The 27,034-nt window shown below is 43.3% G+C and overlaps 1 protein-coding gene across 1 annotated transcript; it reads right to left on the bottom strand.

The window, feature by feature from the left end:
- Positions 1 to 4,688: 4,688 nt before the first annotated feature.
- On the bottom strand, positions 4,689 to 16,089 carry LOC139573749 (membrane progestin receptor delta-like). Its single transcript, XM_071397551.1, has 7 exons — positions 15,838 to 16,089; positions 15,306 to 15,433; positions 14,890 to 15,095; positions 9,672 to 9,798; positions 9,479 to 9,575; positions 9,048 to 9,192; positions 4,689 to 8,772 (listed from the first exon to the last, which is right to left on the bottom strand). Exons 1-7 carry the CDS (start codon positions 16,030 to 16,032, stop codon positions 8,507 to 8,509), a joined length of 1,164 nt encoding a protein of 387 aa, XP_071253652.1. The 5' UTR covers positions 16,033 to 16,089; the 3' UTR covers positions 4,689 to 8,506.
- Positions 16,090 to 27,034: the final 10,945 nt, after the last annotated feature.

Here is a 27,034-nt window from a genome sequence, read left to right on the forward strand (position 1 = left end):
TAGCCTGCAAAAGCACCTTTCATACACAGCAGTACTTTCTCACTGGAAGTCTCACCAGACACATCAGTTACTGGAAGAATAAAGTTTTATATGACCTTAGGTTACCCCCCCAAACAAACAAGCACACTTTGGATATATTACAGCAGCCTCTCTTCACCTCACACTTTTTTTTCTCCCTCCCTTTTCTCCATATCCACTCCCTTAGGAGGGCTAATGGGTTGTGAGTAATGTTATATCGCTGGCTCTCTCCCTCTCTTTAGTGTATTGGAAATGAAAACACTTGTTAGGCTCATGCTGGACCACTGTTTCCTATGACGTCTTACAGGCAGAGACGGGACTATACCTTCAACCCCCTATAGAGATATACTTTCCACTGCCCATCTCCTTCCAGGACTTGGGCCAAGCGAGTCTCCCTCATTATCACTCCTCCTTTTTAAGACACCCTAATACACACTCTTTCCAAGGCACAGAGAGCCTCTATTCCCCATCTGAAGTTTAGAGACCAATATGTCAGCATCTTCACCATTGACTGAGAGAGAAAAAATTACCTCAAATTGCCTCAAAACAAGATAAGCAGTGTTTTTTGTTGTATGTTATCGCAATTTGGTAGAATCTGTCAAAATAACTATCTTTTCCACTCTTGTAGATGGGGTGGGCTACATACTGTTGGCTACACAGGCAAAAAAATAAGCCTTGTTCAATCATGCCCCCTACTGCTCACATTCATACATACACCAATACTTGGTTCCCTCTTGCAGTAGAACAGTGGTTGTTTTACAGTAGATCATTGCTCAGTGAAAGGTTGTCATCTAGTGTATTGGGAAGTAACTGCAGTCCTCCCCATACGATCCAACATTTCAACTGATACAGTTGTTATACACAGTCGACAGACAAACACATTAATGCTGTCAAATATGTGGTAAGTAATTTTTATTAGAGAAATGATTCCAGTGATGAATACACTCTAATAAGGCAGCATTGACACAATTTTAGTAACAAGATAGCAAACAATGACATTTTTTTTCTCTTCAGTTTTTTCCCCAGGAACAATATTAATTTCTCCACACAAAACACAGCATATATACTAAATTAAAATAAAAGTTGAATTAAAGGTAGTATGAAAGGAAAATAGGCACAGACATTCATTCAAACCGCTTCTTCCCTCTTTGCTAAAACCGAGCACTCTTCAGGAGTCACTGGAAGTTCCTTGGTGTGTGGTTCTCTGTGTCATCCAACCAAATCTTTGCATAGCTTCCTATTTTACTTACTGTAACATGCCATTCAATATGAACACACTTTGGGAATCATCATATTAGCTTCATGAAAGGGATCGACGTGAACAAACAGACGCATTTGAACTAAATAGGTCATCACTTTTTTCCCCAGCGATAATCTAGTTTGAACGAAAGTAGATTTCAATGACAAAAGCATAACAGAATGTTTAGAAATGTAGTTGAACATTCAAATATTCAACAACTTAAAGGACAATAGGTTATATGCGCCAACTGCAGGTATATCAGCACTACAATATGACAATTCAGATACAGTTATGGTCGATATGGTCGGCCACACGCTAGTCACGACCCACTTCCAAGAAACAAGTTGTAAGACGATGAAAGCACCATACCAAAATCAATAGTGGAAAACTGAGTGGTATAATGATGATGAAAAGGGCAAATATATAGGTCTCTCCGTGTTCAATACACTAACCCTCAAAACAAAAATTGGTTTTCAAACAATAGGGCTCTCGTTGGAGATAAAGGAAGTGTGTCTATGTGTGTATGTGTGTTTGCCTATACTGCCTGTACACTCTGCTCGACCTGCAACACAGTCCATTTCCCTCACTGACACAATATCACTTTCTATTCCCTCATAACCACCCAAAGCCTTTAAGGGAGACTTGGGCTGGTTGTCACACGTTTTACTCTGGTGTGTATTTCTCAGCACCAGTATATATAACAAGACTCTTTTCAACATTAACAGAAAGACCAAGGTCTTGGGTTGAAATAGGGACCCTATTAGTATGTCTTATTCCAACAAGGAGTAATAAGCCATCAAACACACTCTGCCCACTTGTGACAACCAGCCCCATCGCAGGGTTGGTTGTCACACAGTATAAGGTTCACAGGAGGTTGGTGGCACCTTAATTGGGGAGGACGGGCTCGTGGTAATGGCTGAAGTGGAATCAGTGGAATAATATCAAACAAATGGTTTCCATGTGGTTGATGCCATTCCATTCGCTCTGTTTCAGCCATTACTATGCGCCGTTCTCCCCTAGGCAGTCTCCACTGATGGGGTTGGTTGTCACAATGTTGGCTAGTAGTTTATTCCTTTTGTAAAAGGAAATTAAGCAATATAGTTAACAGCGTCTTAGAAATAGCCTTTCTTTTATCAAATGATATTCCTAACAAAATGCAGGATAACATATGACATTTTGAGTCAATTTGTGTGTGCGTGTGTTGCACACACATGTGTACATTTGTCGGTGTGTGACAGAAAAAATATGTTTGGGAGAGAAAGGCAACAAACCCAGATAGCAGAGAAACCTCTGGCCAATGGATGTACACATGATGAATGGGGAAGATGCAGTTTAGACATCGTTTGTGTGTGCGTGTGTTGCACACACATGTGTACATTTGTCGGTGTGTGACAGAAAAAATATGTTTGGGAGAGAAAGGCAACAAACCCAGATAGCAGAGAAACCTCTGGCCAATGGATGTACACATGATGAATGGGGAAGATGCAGTTTAGACATCGTTTGTGTGTGCGTGTGTTGCACACACATGTGTACATTTGTCGGTGTGTGACAGAAAAAATATGTTTGGGAGAGAAAGGCAACAAACCCAGATAGCAGAGAAACCTCTGGCCAATGGATGTACACATGATGAATGGGGAAGATGCCGTTTAGACATCGTTTGTGTGTGCGTGTGTTGCACACACATGTGTACATTTGTCGGTGTGTGACAGAAAAAATATGTTTGGGAGAGAAAGGCAACAAACCCAGATAGCAGAGAAACCTCTGGCCAATGGATGTACACATGATGAATGGGGAAGATGCAGTTTAGACATCGTTTGTGTGTGCGTGTGTTGCACACACATGTGTACATTTGTCGGTGTGTGACAGAAAAAATATGTTTGGGAGAGAAAGGCAACAAACCCAGATAGCAGAGAAACCTCTGGCCAATGGATGTACACATGATGAATGGGGAAGATGCAGTTTAGACATCGTTTGTGTGTGCGTGTGTTGCACACACATGTGTACATTTGTCGGTGTGTGACAGAAAAAATATGTTTGGGAGAGAAAGGCAACAAACCCAGATAGCAGAGAAACCTCTGGCCAATGGATGTACACATGATGAATGGGGAAGATGCAGTTTAGACATCGTTTGTGTGTGCGTGTGTTGCACACACATGTGTACATTTGTCGGTGTGTGACAGAAAAAATATGTTTGGGAGAGAAAGGCAACAAACCCAGATAGCAGAGAAACCTCTGGCCAATGGATGTACACATGATGAATGGGGAAGATGCAGTTTAGACATCGTTTGTGTGTGCGTGTGTTGCACACACATGTGTACATTTGTCGGTGTGTGACAGAAAAAATATGTTTGGGAGAGAAAGGCAACAAACCCAGATAGCAGAGAAACCTCTGGCCAATGGATGTACACATGATGAATGGGGAAGATGCAGTTTAGACATCGTTTGTGTGTGCGTGTGTTGCACACACATGTGTACATTTGTCGGTGTGTGACAGAAAAAATATGTTTGGGAGAGAAAGGCAACAAACCCAGATAGCAGAGAAACCTCTGGCCAATGGATGTACACATGATGAATGGGGAAGATGCAGTTTAGACATCGTTTGTGTGTGCGTGTGTTGCACACACATGTGTACATTTGTCGGTGTGTGACAGAAAAAATATGTTTGGGAGAGAAAGGCAACAAACCCAGATAGCAGAGAAACCTCTGGCCAATGGATGTACACATGATGAATGGGGAAGATGCAGTTTAGACATCGTTTGTGTGTGCGTGTGTTGCACACACATGTGTACATTTGTCGGTGTGTGACAGAAAAAATATGTTTGGGAGAGAAAGGCAACAAACCCAGATAGCAGAGAAACCTCTGGCCAATGGATGTACACATGATGAATGGGGAAGATGCAGTTTAGACATCGTTTGTGTGTGCGTGTGTTGCACACACATGTGTACATTTGTCGGTGTGTGACAGAAAAAATATGTTTGGGAGAGAAAGGCAACAAACCCAGATAGCAGAGAAACCTCTGGCCAATGGATGTACACATGATGAATGGGGAAGATGCAGTTTAGACATCGTTTGTGTGTGCGTGTGTTGCACACACATGTGTACATTTGTCGGTGTGTGACAGAAAAAATATGTTTGGGAGAGAAAGGCAACAAACCCAGATAGCAGAGAAACCTCTGGCCAATGGATGTACACATGATGAATGGGGAAGATGCAGTTTAGACATCGAAAGGCAACAAACCCACAGTAGCAGAGAAACCTCTGGCCAATGGATGTACACATGATGAATGGGGAAGATGCAGATTAGACATCGTTTGTGTGTGCGTGTGTTGCACACACATGTGTACATTTGTCGGTGTGTGACAGAAAAAATATGTTTGGGAGAGAAAGGCAACAAACCCAGATAGCAGAGAAACCTCTGGCCAATGGATGTACACATGATGAATGGGGAAGATGCAGTTTAGACATCGTTTGTGTGTGCGTGTGTTGCACACACATGTGTACATTTGTCGGTGTGTGACAGAAAAAATATGTTTGGGAGAGAAAGGCAACAAACCCAGATAGCAGAGAAACCTCTGGCCAATGGATGTACACATGATGAATGGGGAAGATGCAGTTTAGACATCGTTTGTGTGTGCGTGTGTTGCACACACATGTGTACATTTGTCGGTGTGTGACAGAAAAAATATGTTTGGGAGAGAAAGGCAACAAACCCAGATAGCAGAGAAACCTCTGGCCAATGGATGTACACATGATGAATGGGGAAGATGCAGTTTAGACATCGTTTGTGTGTGCGTGTGTTGCACACACATGTGTACATTTGTCGGTGTGTGACAGAAAAAATATGTTTGGGAGAGAAAGGCAACAAACCCAGATAGCAGAGAAACCTCTGGCCAATGGATGTACACATGATGAATGGGGAAGATGCAGTTTAGACATCGTTTGTGTGTGCGTGTGTTGCACACACATGTGTACATTTGTCGGTGTGTGACAGAAAAAATATGTTTGGGAGAGAAAGGCAACAAACCCAGATAGCAGAGAAACCTCTGGCCAATGGATGTACACATGATGAATGGGGAAGATGCAGTTTAGACATCGTTTGTGTGTGCGTGTGTTGCACACACATGTGTACATTTGTCGGTGTGTGACAGAAAAAATATGTTTGGGAGAGAAAGGCAACAAACCCAGATAGCAGAGAAACCTCTGGCCAATGGATGTACACATGATGAATGGGGAAGATGCAGTTTAGACATCGTTTGTGTGTGCGTGTGTTGCACACACATGTGTACATTTGTCGGTGTGTGACAGAAAAAATATGTTTGGGAGAGAAAGGCAACAAACCCAGATAGCAGAGAAACCTCTGGCCAATGGATGTACACATGATGAATGGGGAAGATGCAGTTTAGACATCGTTTGCTAATTGGCAAGACGTCTCACAGATGTTTTTAGAATACTTCCACTTTAAATTCTACAGTTCTACATAGTATATATGTCGGCCAGGCATCAAGACTCTATTCTGATGTCTCGGCGACATCTTCCCAATGTGCTAACGCTCTCCACCCTACATATATTATTCCCAACACATTTTGATATGGCGGGAAGGAAGGTTTACAGCAAAAGAACCCAATGCTAATTAAGATGCTAGTTACCACATGACTTGACCTAGGAACTCAGAAATAGGTTTGGAATGTAGCTCTCCCTATAATATTGTTTTACATGTATACTTCCATAATTCAAACATTATATATTTTTTTAAATTCCGAAATCTTAAAAAAAAAAAAAAACTTTCACCTATGAATTAAAACATTTATAAATGTTTTGTTAAGATGACATGAATCGACCAGGTGGATTAGTTCTTTCAAAGAATTCACACATTTTAATCTTAAAATTATAACACAGCGCCCTCTAGTTTGGAAGTTATAAGCACTGTGACAACCAACCCTGGTCTCCCCTACATACTGAATACAGAGCTACATGATAAAATAATGACGTGTGTTAGGTCTAGTGTGGTACATGTAAGTGCTATTATGTCAAGAAATGATCATATGATGTTGGGGATGTTATTAATAATTTTTCCTAATCTATAATATTTACAAAAATAATCATGCAAATATACAGGTAATGCCCAAAATAAAGGAAACACTTCAGTAAACTAGGGATACAAAGTATATTGAAAGCATGTGCTTCCACACAGGTGTGGTTCCTGAGTTAATTAAGCAATTAACATCCCATCATGCTCAGGGTCATGTATAAAAATGCCCTATTGCCCATTATTTTGGCTACCATGGCTAGAAGAGATCTCAGTGACTTTGAAAGAGGGGTCTCAAAGGAGCATAGGGTGCTTAAAGGGTGTGTGTGTCTCTTAGTCACCACATTTCAACCCAATTGAACACTTATGGGAGAATCTGGAGGGGCGCTTGAGACAGCATTTTCCACCCCATCAATTTAACACCAAATTATGACATTTCTCGTGGAAGAATGGTGTCGCATCCCTCCAACAGAGTTCCAGACACTTGTAGAACCTATGCCAAGGCATAGAAGCTGTTCTGGCTCGTGATGGCCCAACACCCTATTAAGACATTTTATGTGGGTGTTTCCTTTATTTTGGCAGTTACCTGTACATATGCACTACGCTTTACAACTGAACAGAAACAGTAAGTGCTGTTATATATACTACAAGGATTAAACACTCAAGAGATACCACACTCTTTTTCAAGGATACATGTAAACAATAGCCACTGACAATGTTATATCAGTATGGGGTGAGTGGTGTATTGGTTTGCCATAAACTTGCAATGACCACCACGATACCACATGAATACGACAGTGCCAAGACCCTTTGACCTTCACAGACCACATCCACATGCCTGGGAGATGAGGAGACATCACTCATTCAGTTCTGTTGTGCACCATCATCTAAGATTTCTTCCATCAGATAGCTGTTATAAACAAGATCATTTGGTATGTCCTATCGATGTTACAATGATGGGTATGTTTTAGGGAGAATTTCAGTAATTCCCTGACATTTAAACAGCACGTAGTGTTTCAAAAAATGTATCCAATGACCATTAATGTATGTTGTAGATGTAACAAATAAGAGTACTCCAAAGAACAATTAAAGTGACTGAGCATTCACAGGAACACAAACTGCAAAGAACCATGGAGTTTCCATGGAAACGTACCTCTGTAAAATGGCACCTGTCTTTTAATCATAGACATGGTACAGTGCTGTAGCTTTCAGGTACACACTTAGAAAAAAGGGTTTCAAAAGGGTTCTTTGGCTGTCCCCATAGGAGAAATATTTTGGGTTCCATGTAGAACCCTCTGTGGAAAGGGTTCTACAAGGAACTCAAAAGGGTTCTACCTGGAACCAAAAAGGGTTCTTTAAAGGGTTCTCCTACGGGGACAGTCGAAGAACCCTTTTAGGTTCTAGATAGCACCTTTTTTTCTGAGAGTGTAGACGTTTAGAGCAGGCAATCTGAGAGAGCACTACACTGGTCTGTACATTTATTCAAGTCATAGTGGAGATTTAAATGAGATGGTTTTGAATATTAAAACAAAATGGTGGAATCCTACTAAGTAGTCCAGTTAGTGATGAGAATCGTGTAATGGATAGTCATACTTTATATTAAATATGGGTTTTGAGATGTTCTAATTAATGGCTTACAAATATATAGGAGAATTGAAAAACAGTAGCTAAATACTTATATATTACTATGAAAATTCCCTGCAAATTTACAGTTAAAGATTTTTCCAGTTTGAGATTTACACAAACCAGAAATAATGTTACGGGTACTTAGGTAACATTTGGGTCACTATATATAAAAGAAGGCACTTTTATGTGTTGTTAGACATCACATATGCTTCATACAACCCAGATCCTTTCAAGAATAAGTGAAAAGAAGTCGGCATATGATACGTTAACTCGAAATACTTCCACAACTTTAAACAGTAAACAATGCTACTGAATAACTGAAAGGCTTCATAAAAATTGCTGGGTATTCGGCTTCAAAGTAAACAGTGAACACATTAATAAACTCCTAAACAAACCTTATAATGACGTTAGAATAACATGTAAAAAAAAAACATCCTGTGATAATAATCCAATGGGTTTATACAAATACTACCTGGTTTTAAAAGGTAGAATACAACTTCTTATGGTTGTTATTTCCAAAGTTTGCGACTGGGAGAATGGTTTAGCCAACCCTTTTCATTTGAACATACTGGTTGGTCACTGGTTGTGGGGAGTGTCACTGTTGCTTGCGTTTCGCGGGTGGCGTCAGTGGGTGGTTGGCACTGTGGTGGGGGTCCCACAGCAGAGGGGCACTGAAGATGCCAATGATGCCTAGGTTGAGGATGATGCTGAGGGCCAGTGCCCCCAGGGTACTCAGGAAGGAGGGTACGGCCGCCTGCGCAATGAGCCACGCCCTGCGTGAGGTCATATCTGCTAGCACCGCCTCCATCTGGAAGTGGGTACCCACCACGGCACAGATGTGGAAAAGCTGGTGACTGTGGCCTGAGAGAGGAGAGAGAGAAGGAGAGAGAGATCAATGAGAGAGAGAGTCATTAGAAATGCTTGAATTTGATCATACTGCAGTGAATAAGGATTTACCAGGATTGCTCAAATTGTCACTGTTCAAATATTTGCCTACAGTGCCATCACGGACACAGTAGAAAGGACACTGATATGCGACAACAATAACTGGCCACAGGCCAGACTAGCTAAAGCTTGATCAATAACTGATATAACCGCCCAATTCCAGTTGCCATGGTAACCGGGCGTGGACGTACCGAAGTAGTCGAAGCGCCCCGGGGCCAGCCTCTCTGGAAGGTGTGAGGCAAACAGGAAGCAGGTGAGGAAGGCGAAGAGGAGGTGGTAACAGTGACTGGGCAGGGCCTCACTGTGACAGCAGCTGCCACCGCAGCACAGCAGCAGCTACACACACACACACACACACATACACACACATATACAAACCCACATAAGATCATTGGCACAAACAGCGGCCAAGGGATTAAAAGCTTTAACAGCATGTGGTCAAATCTTTATTTATTCTACACAAAATCAGTTTCTAAGTTAATGAGCCAAAAGTCCTGGTCAATGTATTAAAGAGAGGCATTAATCGGATCTAAACTGTGACATAACAAACAGAATGCAACCCAATGACTGTACAAGCAGACTTTCTGTGAACTCTGTCTACACTTTCTCAAAATAGACTCACTCTGTAAAATAGAGGGATGTTGTCAAAGATGAATGGAAAGACAAATGCCCCTGTCCGGAGAACTTTACTGCGGTGTGGAAACTGCATCTCCAGGAATCTATAAACAAATAAAAACAGAGGGAGGAAAGTTACGATGGTTTCAACGACGAGGAGAGTGATGCATCATGGGTAGGATACCGTATTGGCTGCCTACCTAGAATAGCAGGACAGGCTGGTGCAGAATAGTGTGTTGCAGATGGCAATGGGCACAAAGTGTTGGTGCAGCCAGCTGTTGACCCAGCAGTCAGGCATCACATAGGAGCCATAGGTTATGGCACAACCTGGACACAAACACACAAAAACATTGAAAGGTTAAAAAAAAAAACATACGATATCTGAAACTAAATCTACCATGCATTTACCTACCATACACTCACCAAGCACTTGAAATAATTATATATTGCAATGATCATAACGTATCAATTAGGCTTTAATAACCTACTAATGAAACACTGGCCTTGCACTTGCTGTATATATGCTTCAACACCCGTTTTAATCCCAATGATGTACTTCCAATTAATCTAGAAGCTGTTTTAAATAAGCTTGCCTGCAGAACACCATCTACAGTAAACATTTGCAATTCTTATCCCAGAAACGTCTGGACATTTAGTGCTGGGTATGTTTCGGCAGTAAGGAGAATTGTGGTAGATCAAGGATCATATTGCAGGGGCCTCATATCCATTAATATGGATTTGAAAAGGCACGTTTTCAAAGTAAGAGACAAGGTTTATGTTTGAAAGAGAGGGACAAGCCTATCACACACACCCATACAAGCAAACACACAGCCAAGAAAAGCACACGTATTCACAAGCAGAATGCAAATACCCAAGTATGTGAATTGGTTGAGCAAGCACGTGGACACAGACATGAATCCATGGAAAATGTACATGTGAAGGTGTAGAACAGTGGTATGCACACATCCATAAAAACTTTTCCCAGATGCTGGATCCGAGAGGAAAACATATGCTGATATTTTAATCTATGCTGCCTGTTGACCTAAATCTGACAGTGCAATCTGGTGCGACATGCTTTCTGTTTGTAAGTAGACCTGTATGGCTTCTCTATTGGAAGAGCAACCCTCAGGCTGGATGTCTTAAACAAAAGACAAACATTATTCCAAGGTGAAAGAATTGTAAAAGAAAACAAACTCTGATTTCACTGTTGGTATTGAGCTGTCGAACTTGTTTACATACCGCTTTACTCAGCTCATATGTATATACCGTATTCTATTCTACTGTATTTTAATCAATGCCACTCCGACATTGCTTGTCCTAATTTTTGAAATATTTCTTAAGTCCATTCTTTGACTTTTAGATTTGTGCGTGTTGTTGTGAATTGTTAGATACTACCGCACTGTTGGAGCTAGGAACACAAGCATTTCCCGACACCCGCAATAACATCTGCTAAATATCAAATCAAATCAAATCAAATCAAATTTATTAGTCACATACACATGGTTAGCAGATGTTAATGCGAGTGTAGCGAAATGCTTGTGCTTCTAGTTCCGACAATGCAGTAATAACCAACAGTAATCTAACCTAACAATTCCACACTACTACCTTACACACACACACAAGTGTAAAGGGATAAAGAATATGTACATAAAGATATATGGATGAGTGGTGGTACAGAACGGCATGGCAGATGCAGTAGATGGTATAGAGTACGGTATATACATATGAGATGAGTACTGTAGGGTATGTAAACATAAAGTGGCATAGTTTAAAGTGGCTAGTGGTACATGTATTGCATAAAGATGGCAAGATGCAGTAGATGATATAGAGTACAGTATATATACATATGAGATGGGTAATGTAGGGTATGTAAACATTGTATTAAGTGGCATTGCTTAAAGTGGCTAGTGGTACATTTTTACATAATTTCCATCAGTTCCCATTTTTAAAGTGGCTGGAGTTGAGTCAGTATGTTGGCAGCGGCCGCTAAATGTTAGTGGTGGCTGTTTAACAGTCTGATGGCCTTGAGATAGAAGCTGTTTTTCAGTCTCTCGGTCCCTGCTTTGATGCACCTGTACTGACCTCGCCTTCTGGATGATAGCGGGGTGAACAGGCAGTGGCTTGGGTGGTTGTTGTCCTTGATGATCTTTATGGCCTTCCTGTGACATCGGGTGGTGTAGGTGTCCTGGAGGGCAGGTAGTTTGCCCCTGGTGATGCGTTCTGCAGACCTCACTACCCTCTGGAGAGCCTTACGGTTGTGGGCGGAGCAGTTGCCGTACCAGGCGGTGATACAGCCCGACAGGATGCTCTCGATTGTGCATCTGTAGAAGTTTGTGAGTGCTTTTGGTGACAAGCCGAATTTCTTCAGCCTCCTGAGGTTGAAGAGGCGCTGCTGCGCCTTCTTCACAACGCTGTCTGTGTGGGTGGACCAGTTCAGTTTGTCCGTGATGTGTACACCGAGGAACTTAAAACTTTCCACCTTCTCCACTACTGACCCGTCGATGTGGATAGGGGGGTGCTCCCTCTGCTGTTTCCTGAAGTCCACAATCATCTCCTTTGTTTTGTTGACGTTGAGTATGAGGTTATTTTCCTGACACCACACTCCGAGGGCCCTCACCTCCTCCCTGTAGGCCGTCTCGTCGTTGTTGGTGATCAAGCCTACCACTGTAGTGTCATCCGCAAACTTGATGATTGAGTTGGAGGCGTGCATGGCCACGCAGTCGTGGGTGAACAGGGAGTACAGGAGAGGGCTCAGAACGCACCCTTGTGGGGCCCCAGTGTTGAGGATCAGCGGGGTGGAGATGTTGTTACCTACCCTCACCACCTGGGGGCGGCCCGTCAGGAAGTCCAGGACCCAGTTGCACAGGGCGGGGTCGAGACCCAGGGTCTCGAGCTTGATGACGAGTTTGGAGGGTACTATGGTGTTAAATGCTGAGCTGTAATCGATGAACAGCATTCTCACATGGGTATTCCTCTTGTCCAGATGGGTTAGGGCAGTGTGCAGTGTGGTTGCGATTGCGTCGTCTGTGGACCTATTGGGTCGGTAAGCAAATTGGAGTGGGTCTAGGGTGTCCGGTAGGGTGGAGGTGATATGGTCCTTGACTAGTCTCTCAAAGCACTTCATGATGACGGAAGTGAGTGCTACGGGGCGGTAGTCGTTTAGCTCAGTTACCTTAGCTTTCTTGGGAACAGGAACAATGGTGGCCCTCTTGAAGCATGTGGGAACAGCAGACTGGGATAAGGATTGATTGAATATGTCCGTAAACACACCAGCCAGCTGGTCTGCGCATGCTCTGAGGACGCGGCTGGGAATGCCGTCTGGGCCTGCAGCCTTGCGAGGGTTAACACGTTTAAATGTTTTACTCACCTCGGCTGCAGTGAAGGAGAGCCCGCAGGTTTTGGTAGGGGGCCGTGTCAGTGGCACTGTATTGTCCTCAAAGCGGGCAAAAAAGTTGTTTAGCCTGTCTGGGAGCAAGACATCCTGGTCCTCGACGGGGCTGGTTTTCTTTTTGTAATCCGTGATTGACTGTAGACCCTGCCACATACCTCTTGTGTCTGAGCTGTTGAATTTCGACTCGATTTTGTCTCTGTACTGAGACTTGGCCTGTTTGATTGCCTTGCGGAGAGAATAGCTACACTGTTTGTATTCGGTCATGCTTCCGGTCACCTTGCCCTGGTTAAAAGCAGTGGTTCGCGCTTTCAGTTTCACGCGAATGCTGCCGTCAATCCACGGTTTCTGGTTTGGGAATGTTTTTATCGTTGCTGTGGGTACGACATCGTCAATGCACTTCCTAATGAACTCGCTCACCGAATCAGCATATTCGTCAATATTGTTGTTGGACGCGATGCGGAACATATTCCAATCTGCGTGATCGAAGCAGTCTTGAAGCGTGGATTCAGATTGGTCGGACCAGCGTTGAACAGACCTGAGCGCGGGAGCTTGTTGTTTGAGTTTTTGTTTGTAGGCTGGAATCAACAAAATGGAGTCGTGGTCAGCTTTTCCGAAAGGGGGGCGGGGGAGGGCCTTATAAGCGTCGCGGAAATTAGTATAACAATGGTCTAGTGTTTTTCCAGCCCTGGTAGCACAATCGATATGCTGATAGAATTTAGGGAGTTTTGTTTTTAGATTAGCCTTGTTAAAATCCCCAGCTACGATGAATGCAGCCTCAGGGTGTGTGGTTTCCAGTTTACAAAGAGTCAGATAAAGTTCGTTCAGGGCCATCGATGTGTCTGCTTGGGGGGGAATGTATACGGCTGTGATTATGATTGACGAGAATTCCCTTGGTAGATAATGCGGTCGACATTTGATTGTGAGGAGTTCTAGATCAGGTGAACAGAACGACTTGAGTTCTTGTGTGTTGTTATGATGATCACACCACTTCTCGTTAATCATAAGGCATACCCCCCCGCCCCTCTTCTTACCGGAAAGATGTTTGTTTCTGTCGGCGCGATGCATGAAGAAACCAGCTGGCTGCACCGACTCCGTTAGCGTCCCTTGAGTTAGCCATGTTTCCGTGAAGCAGAGCACGTTGCAATCCCTGATGTCTCTCTGGAATGCTACCCGTGCTCGGATTTCATCAACCTTATTGTCAAGAGACTGGACATTGGCGAGTAGTATGCTAGGGAGTGGAGCGCGATGTGCCCGTCTCCGAAGCCTGACCACGAGACCGCCACGTTTTCCCCTTTTTCGGCGTCGCACAGGGTCGCCGGCTGGGATCAGATCCATTGTATTGTGTGGAAGGCAAAACACTGGATCCGTTTCGGGAAAGTCATATTCCTGGTAGGAACGATGATGAGTTGACGTTAATCGTATATTCAGTAGTTCCTCCCGACTGTATGTAATGAAACCTAAGATTACCCGGGGTACCGATGTAAGAAATAACACGTAAAAAAACAAAATACTGCATATTTTCCAAGGAACACGAAGCGAGGCAGCCATCTCTTTTCGGCGCCGGAAGTAGTTTGTGTATGTGACCGATAACATTTGATTTGATCTGATACTTGAACAAGACATGTATTATTATGAGGTTTTGTGGGTGAAAAAACCTTCATTACAGTGAATCTGACAGGCCCAGACAGCACAGCAACACGACACACACAGCGCCAAATCAAACATACACGAACAATGAAGTAACCACACAAACAATGGTTACAAATGTGGGAAGAAGTATACAAAGTTCTAATCGTGCAACTGATTGCCCAAGTTCGCCGAGACTTTTTGGAACTTGAAAGATTGCACGTGGCCTTTACCCTGTGGGATTGCACCAGGTCGGATTAGTGGAAGCAGTAGCCTACTGTGAGAGTAGGTAGACGTGGTACTGGAGGAAATGTAACCAGAAAAAAGAACTAAAGGTAAAGGAAGTACTAATAGTCTAACTGTGAAGTGCAGACAGTCAGACGTCATGCAGCGGGCCTTACCCAGGCTGTAGAGGCTGAGTGCGCCGTAGTCGAAGAAGTAGCAGATGTGGCGTGCCTCGGGGGACATGGTGCTGAATGTGTGTGCACAGCTGGAGGTGAATGGGTACACGCAGATCAGCAGCATGTACACCAGCAGCGGCCAGGTGTAGCTCTCTGACAGGAAGTTCAGTGTGGAGCACAGGACGCTGAAGCGCCACAGGAAGTACCTGGGAAATGAGACGCGTCGCAACACCGTCAGTTTCAATTCATATGAAATGGGGGAGTGATCGGAAGATTTGATACGAAGACAGGAAGACACCAATCTGATATGTATGCTTTCCAGTCTAAACCAGCCCTAATTGTTACAGAATACCTCCAGCTATCTATGGATCTGATCTCCTTGTCTACATTCAGAGTGTTTGCATTGGTGTACATACCATGTGGGCAGGAAGTGGGTCCAGATGTTGACTGTCTCATTGGTCATCTGGAAGCTGCTAAGGATGCAGTCCAGGGCGGAGCTTTGGGGGTGACGGTATCCCGAGATGATGCCATCCTCCCGGAACACCTGAAGGCAAAACACTGTGATACACAGTACATAGGCTACTATAGAGATTATCTAACAAACAACTGGAGGACATCAAGACCTGTCCTCCTAGTCTGGTACATCTGGGCCTGTATTTCAAAAAGTGTCTTCGAGCAGGAGTGTTGATTCATCTTAAGATAGCATTCATCTTAAGATAGCTAGGTGGGACAACCACATATCTCAGTCATAGTAGGTACGTTTTTAGTAGCTTTCAGCAAAGTCAGTGCAAGTAGGGGGAAAAGTCAAGTGCGAGTTTTAGTTCACGAAAGGCAATCTTTATTTAATTTTTTTATTTACAGAAATGGGTTGAATATTCAGTCTGTGAAACCTCTGAAGGTTTGTGAAATGGTTGCGAAAGGTTTCTCTTTCAGTATGGTCACTCTTACCTTGGGGACTTGGTGGATGTCGAAGAGCTGGGGGAGTTTGATGCTAAGCATGTCTGTGGGCAGTCTGATGGCTCCCCTCCCTCTCTGGCAGGCCTCCCTGAGCCTGGCCCTGCATCCCCGGCAGAGGACACACCAGACTGGGCAGTCAAACGCTGGGGCCTGGGCCCCCTCACCAGGCCCTGGTTCCCATTGCATACAGCGGTCCCAACCCCAGCCTTGGCCCCAGCCCTGGGCCCAGCCCCCACCACCGCTGGCCACCCCACCCCCCCACCACAAAGGAAACACTGCAGAGAGAGAAAGGGAAGAAAATGGCTGTTAGATATAATACTCTAGAAATTGTACTGACATACACTCAGATATATTGTGTGATGACTGTTACATACCCATCAGAACGAGAAATGTGTTTACATATCACACATGACACATCCACTATATGTGAATCGGTTGGGGAATAGTTCACTCTGTTTCCACTTGATTTCAAATTACAAACCAATACAAAAACATTCCATAGAATTTTCTCGTGGTTCCATCAAAATGAGTATTCCTTCTTTTGTCATAATGTCCTTTTTGACTGGACTCAACACAGTCTTCCATTGTGTCAACCTTCTCTAGACATCCCCAGACATGGACTCAGATTTAGACAGTGGTTAGCATTGTCACATTATAGTGGGCTGTTAGCTAACAAAGCTAGCATGACAATAACATGTTCCTGCTATGTAATATTGAACAGAGGACTCCTTCTGTTCAGATAGCAAGGGAGATTGTCAATAAGAGCCTTTTGTTTATGAAGCCAGCAACCCACACCATGTTCAATATTGCAGGCATGCTGTGCTTGCCATTTATCAGCTGGCAAAAACACAAAAAACGCTTGTTGGTTTCATGCAAATCTGTCATCGTCTATTGAGAGTTTCTGTTGAGGAAGTTTCATTTTGCCCTACTTACTGATATTTAAATCACTCATCATCTCTCACTGTCTCTTTATAACTGAGAGGTATTTCAGATACCCTTTATGGAAATACACTGAGCATACAAAATATTTGGAACACCTTCCTAATATTGACTTGCACCCCCTTTTGCCCTCAGAACAGCCTCAACTTGTCAGGGCATGGACTCTACAAGGTTTTGAAAGCCTTCCACAGGGATGCTGGCCCATGTTGACTACAATGCTTCCCACAGTTGTGTCAAGTTGGCTGGATGTCCTTTGGGTCTTAGTCCATTCTTGATACACACGGGAAACTGTTGAGCGTGAAAAACCCAGCAGAAAATTGGTGCGCCTGGTACCTGCTACCACACCCTGTTCAAAAGCACTTAAATATTTTGTCTTGCCCATTCACCATCTGAATGGCACATACACAATCCATGTCTCAATTGTCTTAATGCTTTAAAATCCTTCTTTAACCGGTCTCCTCCCCTTCATCTACACTGATTGAAGTGGATTTAACAAGTGACATCAATAAGGGATCATAGCTTTCACTTGGATTCACCTGGTCAGTCTATGTCATGGAAAGAGCAGGTGTTCCTAATGTTTTGTACACAGTGTATATCATATCAATGTGTGCAAACCACGATCAAAGCTTTTTGTGAAATAGACACAAATGACTTGGGTTGCAACGTCATACCGAATTCAATATAATATAATTCAAATTGAAGAGGCAGTAATTGGGAGCACGCTAGACTTTGAAGTGACTTGTGTGAATCTGTGAGGAACAGGAAATTCGTGATGTGCAGTTCACAAATGATTATTTTTTAACAACCTTTTTAACTGACTTGAGAGTCATGGTATATTTTTCAGAGTGACTTTTAGTCGTTCGTTTGACCTGCTCTGCTGGCCACGATGATTCATTCGCGTTTCTCCGGCTCAGTGGTTCCTGAGACGTGCTCCGACCACCAGCTGTCTATCATATGTGCGTGCAGGAAAATAGATAGAGAAGAAGAATACATGTTTAGAACTGGTATTTGATCTCATGGTGTAAGAATTAATGTAATTAGTTGATTATTGAAAGCTACACAGCTTTGTAGAAGCCTAAACAGCCTGCCTCTGCTCAACAAAATCGTAAACGAAACGTTTGGGGGGCTGCAGCAGTTCGCGAACGATATCTCCCTCTCGGAAGTGAAGTCATTCCGCAAAGAGTCGTTCACAATCTAGTCTGGTTGTATGCCTAGCTATCACCAATGTACATTGTTTGAAGCACACTTGAGTAAGTCTCAGTCACAAATGACAGCTCCAATAAGCCCCCTGTGGTGAACGGGAGGCTTGTAGAATCATAAGCCTTTCAAGTTTTTAGTTAATCGTTCGCCGGCAGGGGGTCCTGCGCGCTCTAGGTACTGAATCAAATGAACGAAATGAGTCGAAAGATTCATCTGAGTCAGTAAAAAGAGTCAAACTTCCCATCACTACAGGAAATACTGTGTGATAGCCACTGAGGCACACACAAACAGCAGAGCATGTATGTGCTGAACAAGCAAACAGGATGGATAAACATGCCAGGAGAGGAAGGATCATGATGTCTACCTGGAACCAAAAAGGGTCCTATAGGGACAGCCGAAGAACCCTTTTAGGTTCTTGATAGCACCTTTTTTTCTAAGCGTGTATGTTAAAGAGCACAATCAAACTAAATTCCACTCCAGCCATTATCACGAGCCCGTCCTCCCCAATTAAGGTGCCACAAACCTTCTGTGACCACCATCCATACGGTTTCCTTTGTGAGAGTACAGTTACTACAACAGCCTCATATAAGTCCTATCCTAAGGCTCAGAACGGAAGTTGCTCTGGTCTGATGATATGTCATAGTCAGAGCACTTATCTCAGTGTTGGCTAGGTTAAATATTACCTGGAGGTTGCCCTGTCATTATGGTGCATACCTCAGGCTCTGTGATGTGACAGTGTGTGAGGGGAGACAGAGACAGAGAGAGGGGACAGGACACTGCATGGTGGCCCAGCTGCAGGCCGTATCCTATTTACTGGGACAAAGTGTGCTTTGTGACTGAGGCCCTGTCTGGAGAGAGCAGGACCAAGGGCCAACTGTTACACACAGGCCTGGGCTCTATGAAAATGAGTAGCCATTCTGCTCAACACACACACACACACACACACACACACACACACACACACACACACACACACACACACACACACACACACACACACACACACACACACACACACACACACACACACACACACACAATATTATATTGAATTCTGTATGACATTGCAATCCAAGTAATTAGTGTCTAATTCACAATAAGCTTTGATAGTGGGTTGCACATATTGATATGATATACACTGAGTGTACAAAACACTAGGAACACCTGTTCTTTCCATGACATAGACTGACATATTGATGTCACTTGTTAAATCCACTTTAACCAGTGTAGATGAAGGGGAGGAGACAGGTTAAATAATTATTTTTAAGCCTTAAGACAACTGAGACATGGATTGTGTACGTGTGCCATTCAGAGGGTGAATGGGGTTAACAAAAGACGTGTCTTTGAACGGGGTATGGTAGTAAGTGCCAGGAGCACCGGTTCGAGTGTGTCAAGAACTGCAACGCTGCTGGGTTTTTCACGCTCAACAGTTTCCTGTGTGTATCAAGAATGGTCCACCACCCAAAGGACATCCAGCCAACTTGAAACAACTGTGGGAATCATTGGAGTCAACATGGGCCAGCATCCCTATGGAATGCTTTCGACACCTTGTAGAGTCCATGCCCCGATGAATTGAGGCTGTTCTGAGGACAAAAGGGGTGCAACTTAATATTATGAATGTGCTCCTAACGTTTTGTACACTCAGTGGTCCTGTGAATACACCGTGGCCTCCATTTTGGCCTCCTAGGCTCTCCTTTTCATTGGATTCGTGTTCTTCTTGGGATGGCACTACCTGTATGCCCACCTGTATGCACACATACTTATTCTGCAAGTTGAGTAATCCCAAGAAGCAAGTTCATGTTGGAAATGTGGTCCTGATTAAAACCTAGTTATAGGGTCAAAATGTTGCCTGTATAATGTAAAAGGACTGTGGGAGTGTACGGAATACTCACTTTGGTTACCACAAATCACCACCTAGACATAGATGACTAAAACATCTGTAGCCATATTCAGAAAGTGTTTCAGAGTAGGATTGCTGATCTTGCATAAGTGCTGCCTTTTAGATCATAATGAATAACATTGAATGAACAGGGAGGACCTGATCCTAGATCCGACTGTAAATACGGTCCCTGGCTTCCTTTCTGCAGCAGAGAAACTGTGGTAAGGAAAACAAGCCTAAATGAATTATTCTTAATCCTAACCCACCCCACTATGAAGTCATCTTTAATTCTAAGTGGACTCATCTTGACTCCAACTGTCCTCTCCCAAACTGACTCTTCCCAGCAGCCTCATTGCTAATCAGCTGTAAAAATGATGTCAGGTGATCATGTGAGTAAGAAATAGTCTCACTGCAGAGTGGAAAATAAACATGTCCACATATTTTGGCTTAGGGTACGCCCCAATTTTGTTAACTTCGTTGGAATCTGAATTTTCTAGCACAAACTATTGGCATCCATGTCCGTGTTTATGGGAAAGATCTGCTAAGTGACCAGGTGATGATTGGGTAATGGTCCAAACCGATTTATCTGATTAGATCTCATGACAATGAGCGCATTGCAATGAGCGCATAGACGACAGTTCTCAGTTTACTTTTAAAAGAACTGCATGTTCTGTCACAACCAGTAAAACTACTTATGAATAACACAGATTTATAGCCTGGAATCTAAAACAATGGTGAAACTGAGCATATCAGTTTGGATTCCAGGGTGTGTCTAACAGTGTGCGGTCCTTTCCGAATCCGATTTCGTTCTCCATCCACAGTTGGTTGGGGAGGACGGGCTCGTGGTAATGGCCGGAACGGAATCAGTGGAATGGTATCAAACACATGGTTTCTATGCATTTGATGCAATTCCATTTTCTCCATTCCAGACATTATTATAAGCCGTTATCCCTCAGCAGCCTCCACTGTCTTCATCAGTAGTAGAATGGGAATTCTGTTTGTCTACTTCTGGTGTAGTCAAATAACGGGAGGTCTTGGAGGTGTTGCTCATGGGCCTCTGTGATAACAACCACTTCTCATGTGCTCACTACCACCCACTCTCAACTACACCACCCACTCACAAGGCTGTTCTGCACAGTAGCAACACATTTCTCTTCAGAATAATTTATTGGCAAGGACTCGATCATTTGTGACTTTCTATCTACAATACTATACAATTGTGCAAAGCAGTAACAAGAAAGTGAGAGGTAGGTTAAACCCTCCGTCAGAGGTGTTTGTTTAAGTATCAGTGAGTGTCTGTCTTTGTTTGTTTGTGTGGAAGAGCATGGTAATGGTTGCCACATACCGCAAACAAGGGGAAAACAAGCACTCTAAACAGTGACTGCCAGTGGCGGTGACCATCCACAGTTCCCCTACCAACATGTTTCACAATCTACAAATATTCAAATTTTTCCCTCCTTCCTTCCTCCCTCTCTCTCTCCTCTCCACATCTTTTGAATACGCAGCTTCTCTCCCACTTTTCCCTCTTTCTGTTCCACTCTCTCGCCCAACTCCCGAATTCTGAAATTCTTTCCCTCGCTCGTGTTCTCGTCACGTGACCTTCCTCAATAGAATACTTTATAACTCAGGAGCTGACGATAAGAAGTCTATGTGGGGAGCATGTTGACATGGGCACATGTCAGTTTTATGTAAACAAGAACAAGGCACATCGTTCGCCCCATAGAACATTGCATTGTCATCTAGCTGCATGATTCTGTACAGTTTGTACTGGGAATGGAACATGGAAGACATCACCTCAACACACACAAACAATATGACTGACGGTCAAGTGTACCCTGAACAACAGGATTCACCGGTTTCTGTCCGTATTGTACTGCAGTAGGTATAAATCCATCAAATAACTCCATGTATAGCTGAACTAACTATCAGACCCTCCCATTGACCTAGATGGAGAACTCATTAACACTGTCTGTTGAGGACTTTAAATTCACACTATGCCACTATGCCATATGACATTATTATAGGATAGTGATAAATGGATTAGAATATCACCTGTTAAGTCCAGTAAGAGGTAGATTTTTTTTCTTCTTAAATGCATCCTTCCTCTCGTCGATTCTTTCCTGTAATCACTGATCTAACATGAATACATTGTTTAAAGCGTAACAGAACCTTTGCTTTCACCAATCTACAAACTGCTGAATGACTCTCTCACAATGCATTTGACATGATTTAAACAGGGTCACACAGTTCCTTGCTGCAGGTGTGGTGTCAACCAGTAATATCACGTGTGATCATCTGTGATTAACTATAAGAACATAGTGTCACATGGAACAAGTTACAACTTATCATTGCAATAGCAATAGAGTGGCAACAACAGTAGACGAGACCAACCAGATATGTAGGGAAGAGATCTACATTTGGTCTACGAAATGTTTAACTCATATAACCTAGGTAGGGCAAGGTAGCTGTCCTACCTGTCTCTCGCCCTACCTTTGTAGAGTAACGCACTAACGCCCTGTACCAGAGGCAGGGCAGAGGGTGAAACTCAATTCATTGCTCTGAAGAATAAATGCTGAGTGCATAGCTTCATGAGAGAAACGAGATCCAACAATTGGACACAGTTTCTCACAAAGAGCACTCAATCCTATATCCTGTTCAAATTCAAATGAATAAGACTTTTTATAGGAATGTACAATGCCTGAAGTCACATTCATATGACATTAATACTGGAGAAATGGTAAAGGCAGACACACAACAATCACAGACAAACTGTTATGGCACAGGCTAAAAAGACAATCTCAGAGAGAAACTTTCTGGTGAGAGATTGGGATCTATTTTTCCCAAGAGAATAGCATTTACCGTGGGAGTCGGGCATGTGGAGGGAGAATATGCCCTAAAGAGAGCCGAGATGTGAAACCAGGGAAGGACTGCCTCACAGTCTTGGTGAACTGTAGGCGGTCTATCGGCCTATCCTAGTAGCTCTCTACACAGCCCCTGCCCAGAAGAACCCTGGAGAGATTGAAGAAATGTTCCTCCGCGCGATCACGTGTGCTGTTGCAGCAACAATAACAAGCCAAAAGCCATTATCTGTGCTGCGGGCCAGAAATTACAAGACCAAGAATGTTCCCCCGTGCGCGTTTTTAATGCATGTTTGCTTTCCAAGAAAGAGGAGTACTGGATCTCCAATCTATTTTCAGAGACTATTTGGTCTTAATTTTCATGTCGGATAGCCTACCATATTGTTATCACATTGTATGAAAATTGTTATAGGCCAATTGCCTATATGTTCGGGCGCAATGTCAAATTTGTCACACTTCAGACAATAAAACGCCTACACACTCATGACAGGCTACACTGCCAATTTCATCAATACATTTTTTATGTGAACACAAAAAGTCAAATATGCCGACAAAACAGTGTAATGATATTTTAAATGACAAGATATATAGGTTACATAATATAATTTGCATAATAGCTGAAAAGTCTGTTTCCGTGGAGACATATTCCTAGATAACATTTTCAGGATTTCCATAGTTACCTACACGCAAGTGGCGCGCACACACATAAACGCACGCGCGCAGGTACACCCTCGCATACACCCACACAGCATCAAAACAAAAACTAAAATATCAAAATCGATCAAATATAGGCTATTCGAAAGAAACATCGCACACTAGAAATGTAACTTTAAAAGACCTCGAATAACATTGGTTGATATATTATAGACCTATCTATCTATATGTGGGAGGGGTCATATAGCGATGTGAGAGGTAGCCCAACAACAAAAAAACAAGTGATGGTTTTCAGAAGTAGGCCTATAGAGTAATACAGACAGTGCTTGGAAAGAAAAACGCCACTTACCGGTAATCATATCCAGTAGCCTACACACACACTATAGGTTGTTACACTGTAACAAGCAAACTATGGGACGTGAAGAGAAAGAAACGAAGTCAAACCTTTCAGCTTTATATTGGCGGTGAGCTCATCTGCGCGAATCTTCACTGGTGCAATGTAGTCACTGACCAAAATGAACAATTGTTGCTTGTAATAAACTATAGTTCCATTGTAAATCCGATTATCCTGACCATTGGAGGCTGGTGTAAATCTGTATAAACTGTCTATGTCCTGCATTCCTTCACAGGCGAATAAAAACACTGCAAACCCGTTGCCCCAACGTCGAAATCCCACCCTCCTCACACAGCGACTTTTTGATTGGACGGGGACAAGAAAGAAACCTTGTTATGGAGAATCAGGAGACAAGGCAGAGAGCAAGCTTTTAAGGAATCCCATATCATCGCATAATTATTATAATTTACATGCACAGACAGTTATATAATTTCCTTAATAAAAATGCCACATTGAAACGTTTTTCACATTACATTGTTTAAACAGATCCGAAGACTATTGGGTGATTTCAATGGTGCTGATTTTCTTCTGTAGCCTATTCAATACCATAATCATATAGGCGAAGTTGAAATTTTTCAGAAATTCTCACTCAGTAAGTCAAGGCAGGCAGGTCACTTCATAATATTCAAACTGAACCAAATCTACATGAAAAACAGGGCCTATTTTTCATGGACTGAGAGGCATATTGACAAAATGCTTTGTTAGGACTTTTTATCCTCCCTCAGCACCCCCAGGGCCAGACTACCGCATTTGGGGTCAAGGGGGCCACGGGGCATTAACCTCTGCCAAAATGTGCATTAGCACATTTTGCCATGATGCAGAGACAAAAATGCTGTTTTCTAATGCTATTCTACACATTGTCATTTTTTTTAAAGCGAATTCCCTGCAATTCGGCCAGGGACAGAGAAAAAAAGTGCTGCCATGAGGCTGAGAGAACATTTTGCAGATTTAAAGCTAATTTGGTAAAATAATACACATTTTTGCTATCTGCTATCATATGCTCCTACGAAGGTTCAAACGATGAACTTTGCCTTAAGATGCTTTTGGGAAACCGGGCCCTGGACTGTTCACCTCCCCAACACCAGAAAGTGGGCCAGCCCTGTGTGGTGCCAACCATCTTCTGTTGGGATGGCGCTGACCCCGCTGCCAGGGAATTGGTTACTCACTGCCATGCAGAATGGTGGGCATTTGGACCAGGCATCCAGGGTAGTGAGGGGCACGAGACATCACAACAGAAGAGAGCAGGATAGATGGCACACAGAGACCTACTCACAGGACCGAGATTGATTGATGAGCCAGACTACACTGAACGGGTTCAGAATGAGAAGTTAGAGAGGAAAGTGGAACAGAACTACCATATTTCAATAGGTAAGGGTGTTTTTAAACTTTGGAACACGCCTATAAAATAAAAAACATTAAATGTGTTCCAACAGCAAGCGGTACCAGAGCGCTAAGTCTAGGTCCAAAAGGCTTCTTAACAGCTTCTACCCCCAAACTAAATTCAGCAAAAAAAGAAACGTCATCTCACTGCCAACTGCGTTTATTTTCAGAAAACTTAACGTGTAAATATTTGTATGAACAATACAAGATTCAATAACTGAGAAATAAACCAAACAAGTTCCACAGACATGTGACTAACAGAAATTGAATAATGTTTCCCTGAACAAAGGGGTGGTCAAAATCAAAAGTAACAGTCAGCATCCGGTGTGGCCACCAACTGCATTAAGCACTGCAGTGCATCTCCTCCTTATGGACTGCACCAGATTTGCCAGTTCTTGCTGTGAGATGTTACCCCACTCTTCCACCAAGGCACCTGCAAGTTCCCGGACATTTCTGGGGGGAATGGCCCTCGCCCTCATCCTCCGATCCAACAGGTCCCAGACATGCTCAATGGGATTGAGATCTGGGCTCTTCGCTGGCCATGGCAGAACACTGACATTCCTGTCTTGCAGGAAATCCCACACAGAACGAGCAGTATGGCTGGTGGCATTGTCATGCTGGAGAGTCATGTCAGGATGAGCCTGCAGGAAGGGTACCACATGAGGGAGGAGGATGTCTTCCCTGTAACGCACAGCGTTGAGATTGCCTGCAATGACAACAAGCTCAGTCCGATGATGCTGTGACACATCGCCCCAGACCATGACGGACCCTCCACCTCCAAATTGATCCTGCTCCAGAGTACAGGCCTCGGTGTAATGCTCATCCATTCGACGATAAACGCGAATCCGACCATCACCCATGGTGAGACAAAACCACGACTCGTCAGTGAAGAGCAATTTTTGCCAGTGCTGTCTGGTCCAGCGACGGTGGGTTTGTGCCCATAGGCGACATTGTTGCCGGTGATGTCTGGTGAGGACCTACCTTTACAACAGGCCTACAAGCCCTCAGTCCAGTCTCTCTCAGCCTATTGCGGACAGTCTGAGCACTGATGGAGTGATTGTGCGTTCCTGGTGTAACTCGGGCAGTTGTTGTTGCCATCCAGTACCTGTCCCGCAGGTGTGATGTTTGGATGTACCGATCCTGTGCAGGTGTTGTTACACGTGGTCTGCCACTGCGATGATCAGCTGTCCGTCCTGTCTCCCTGTAGCGCTGTCTTAGGCGTCTCACAGTACAGACATTGCAATTTATTGCCCTGGCCACATCTGCAGTCCTCATGCCTCCTTGCAGCATGCCTAAGGCACGTTCACGCAGATAAGCAGGGACCCGAGGCATCTTTCTTTTGGTGTTTTTCAGAGTCAGTAGAAAGGCCTCTTTAGTGTCCTAAGTTTTCATAACTGTGACCTTAATTGCCTACCGTCTGTAAGCTGTTAAGTGTCATAACAACCATCCCACAGGTGCATGTTCATTAATTGTTTATGGTTCATTGAACAAGCATGGGAAACAGTGTTTAAACCGTTTTACAATGAAGATCTGTGAAGTTATTTGGATTTTTACAAATTATCTTTGAAAAACAGGGTCCTGAAAAAGGGACATTTATTTTTTGCTGAGTTTATAAGTCTTCTGAACAGCTAATCAAATGTCTAACCAGACTATTTGATTTGAAACACAATATTTTATTTTAATGTTGGCCGGTCAGTCTTTGGGTAAGTTCAATTTACTGAAACAATGGCTATTATTGTCATAAGGGTGCAGCCATGAGTATGTTCAGTACAAATAGGTTGCTTTCCCAATTCAGAGTGTTCTGTTCCGTGTCATGAATTGTGTAAAGCTTTGTAAAGTTGCCACCGTAAATGGTTTCTGCAAGAGAGTGAAAACAAGATGACA

This window comes from Salvelinus alpinus, chromosome 4 (assembly GCF_045679555.1).
Source record: "Salvelinus alpinus chromosome 4, SLU_Salpinus.1, whole genome shotgun sequence".
Taxonomy (NCBI): domain Eukaryota; kingdom Metazoa; phylum Chordata; class Actinopteri; order Salmoniformes; family Salmonidae; genus Salvelinus; species Salvelinus alpinus.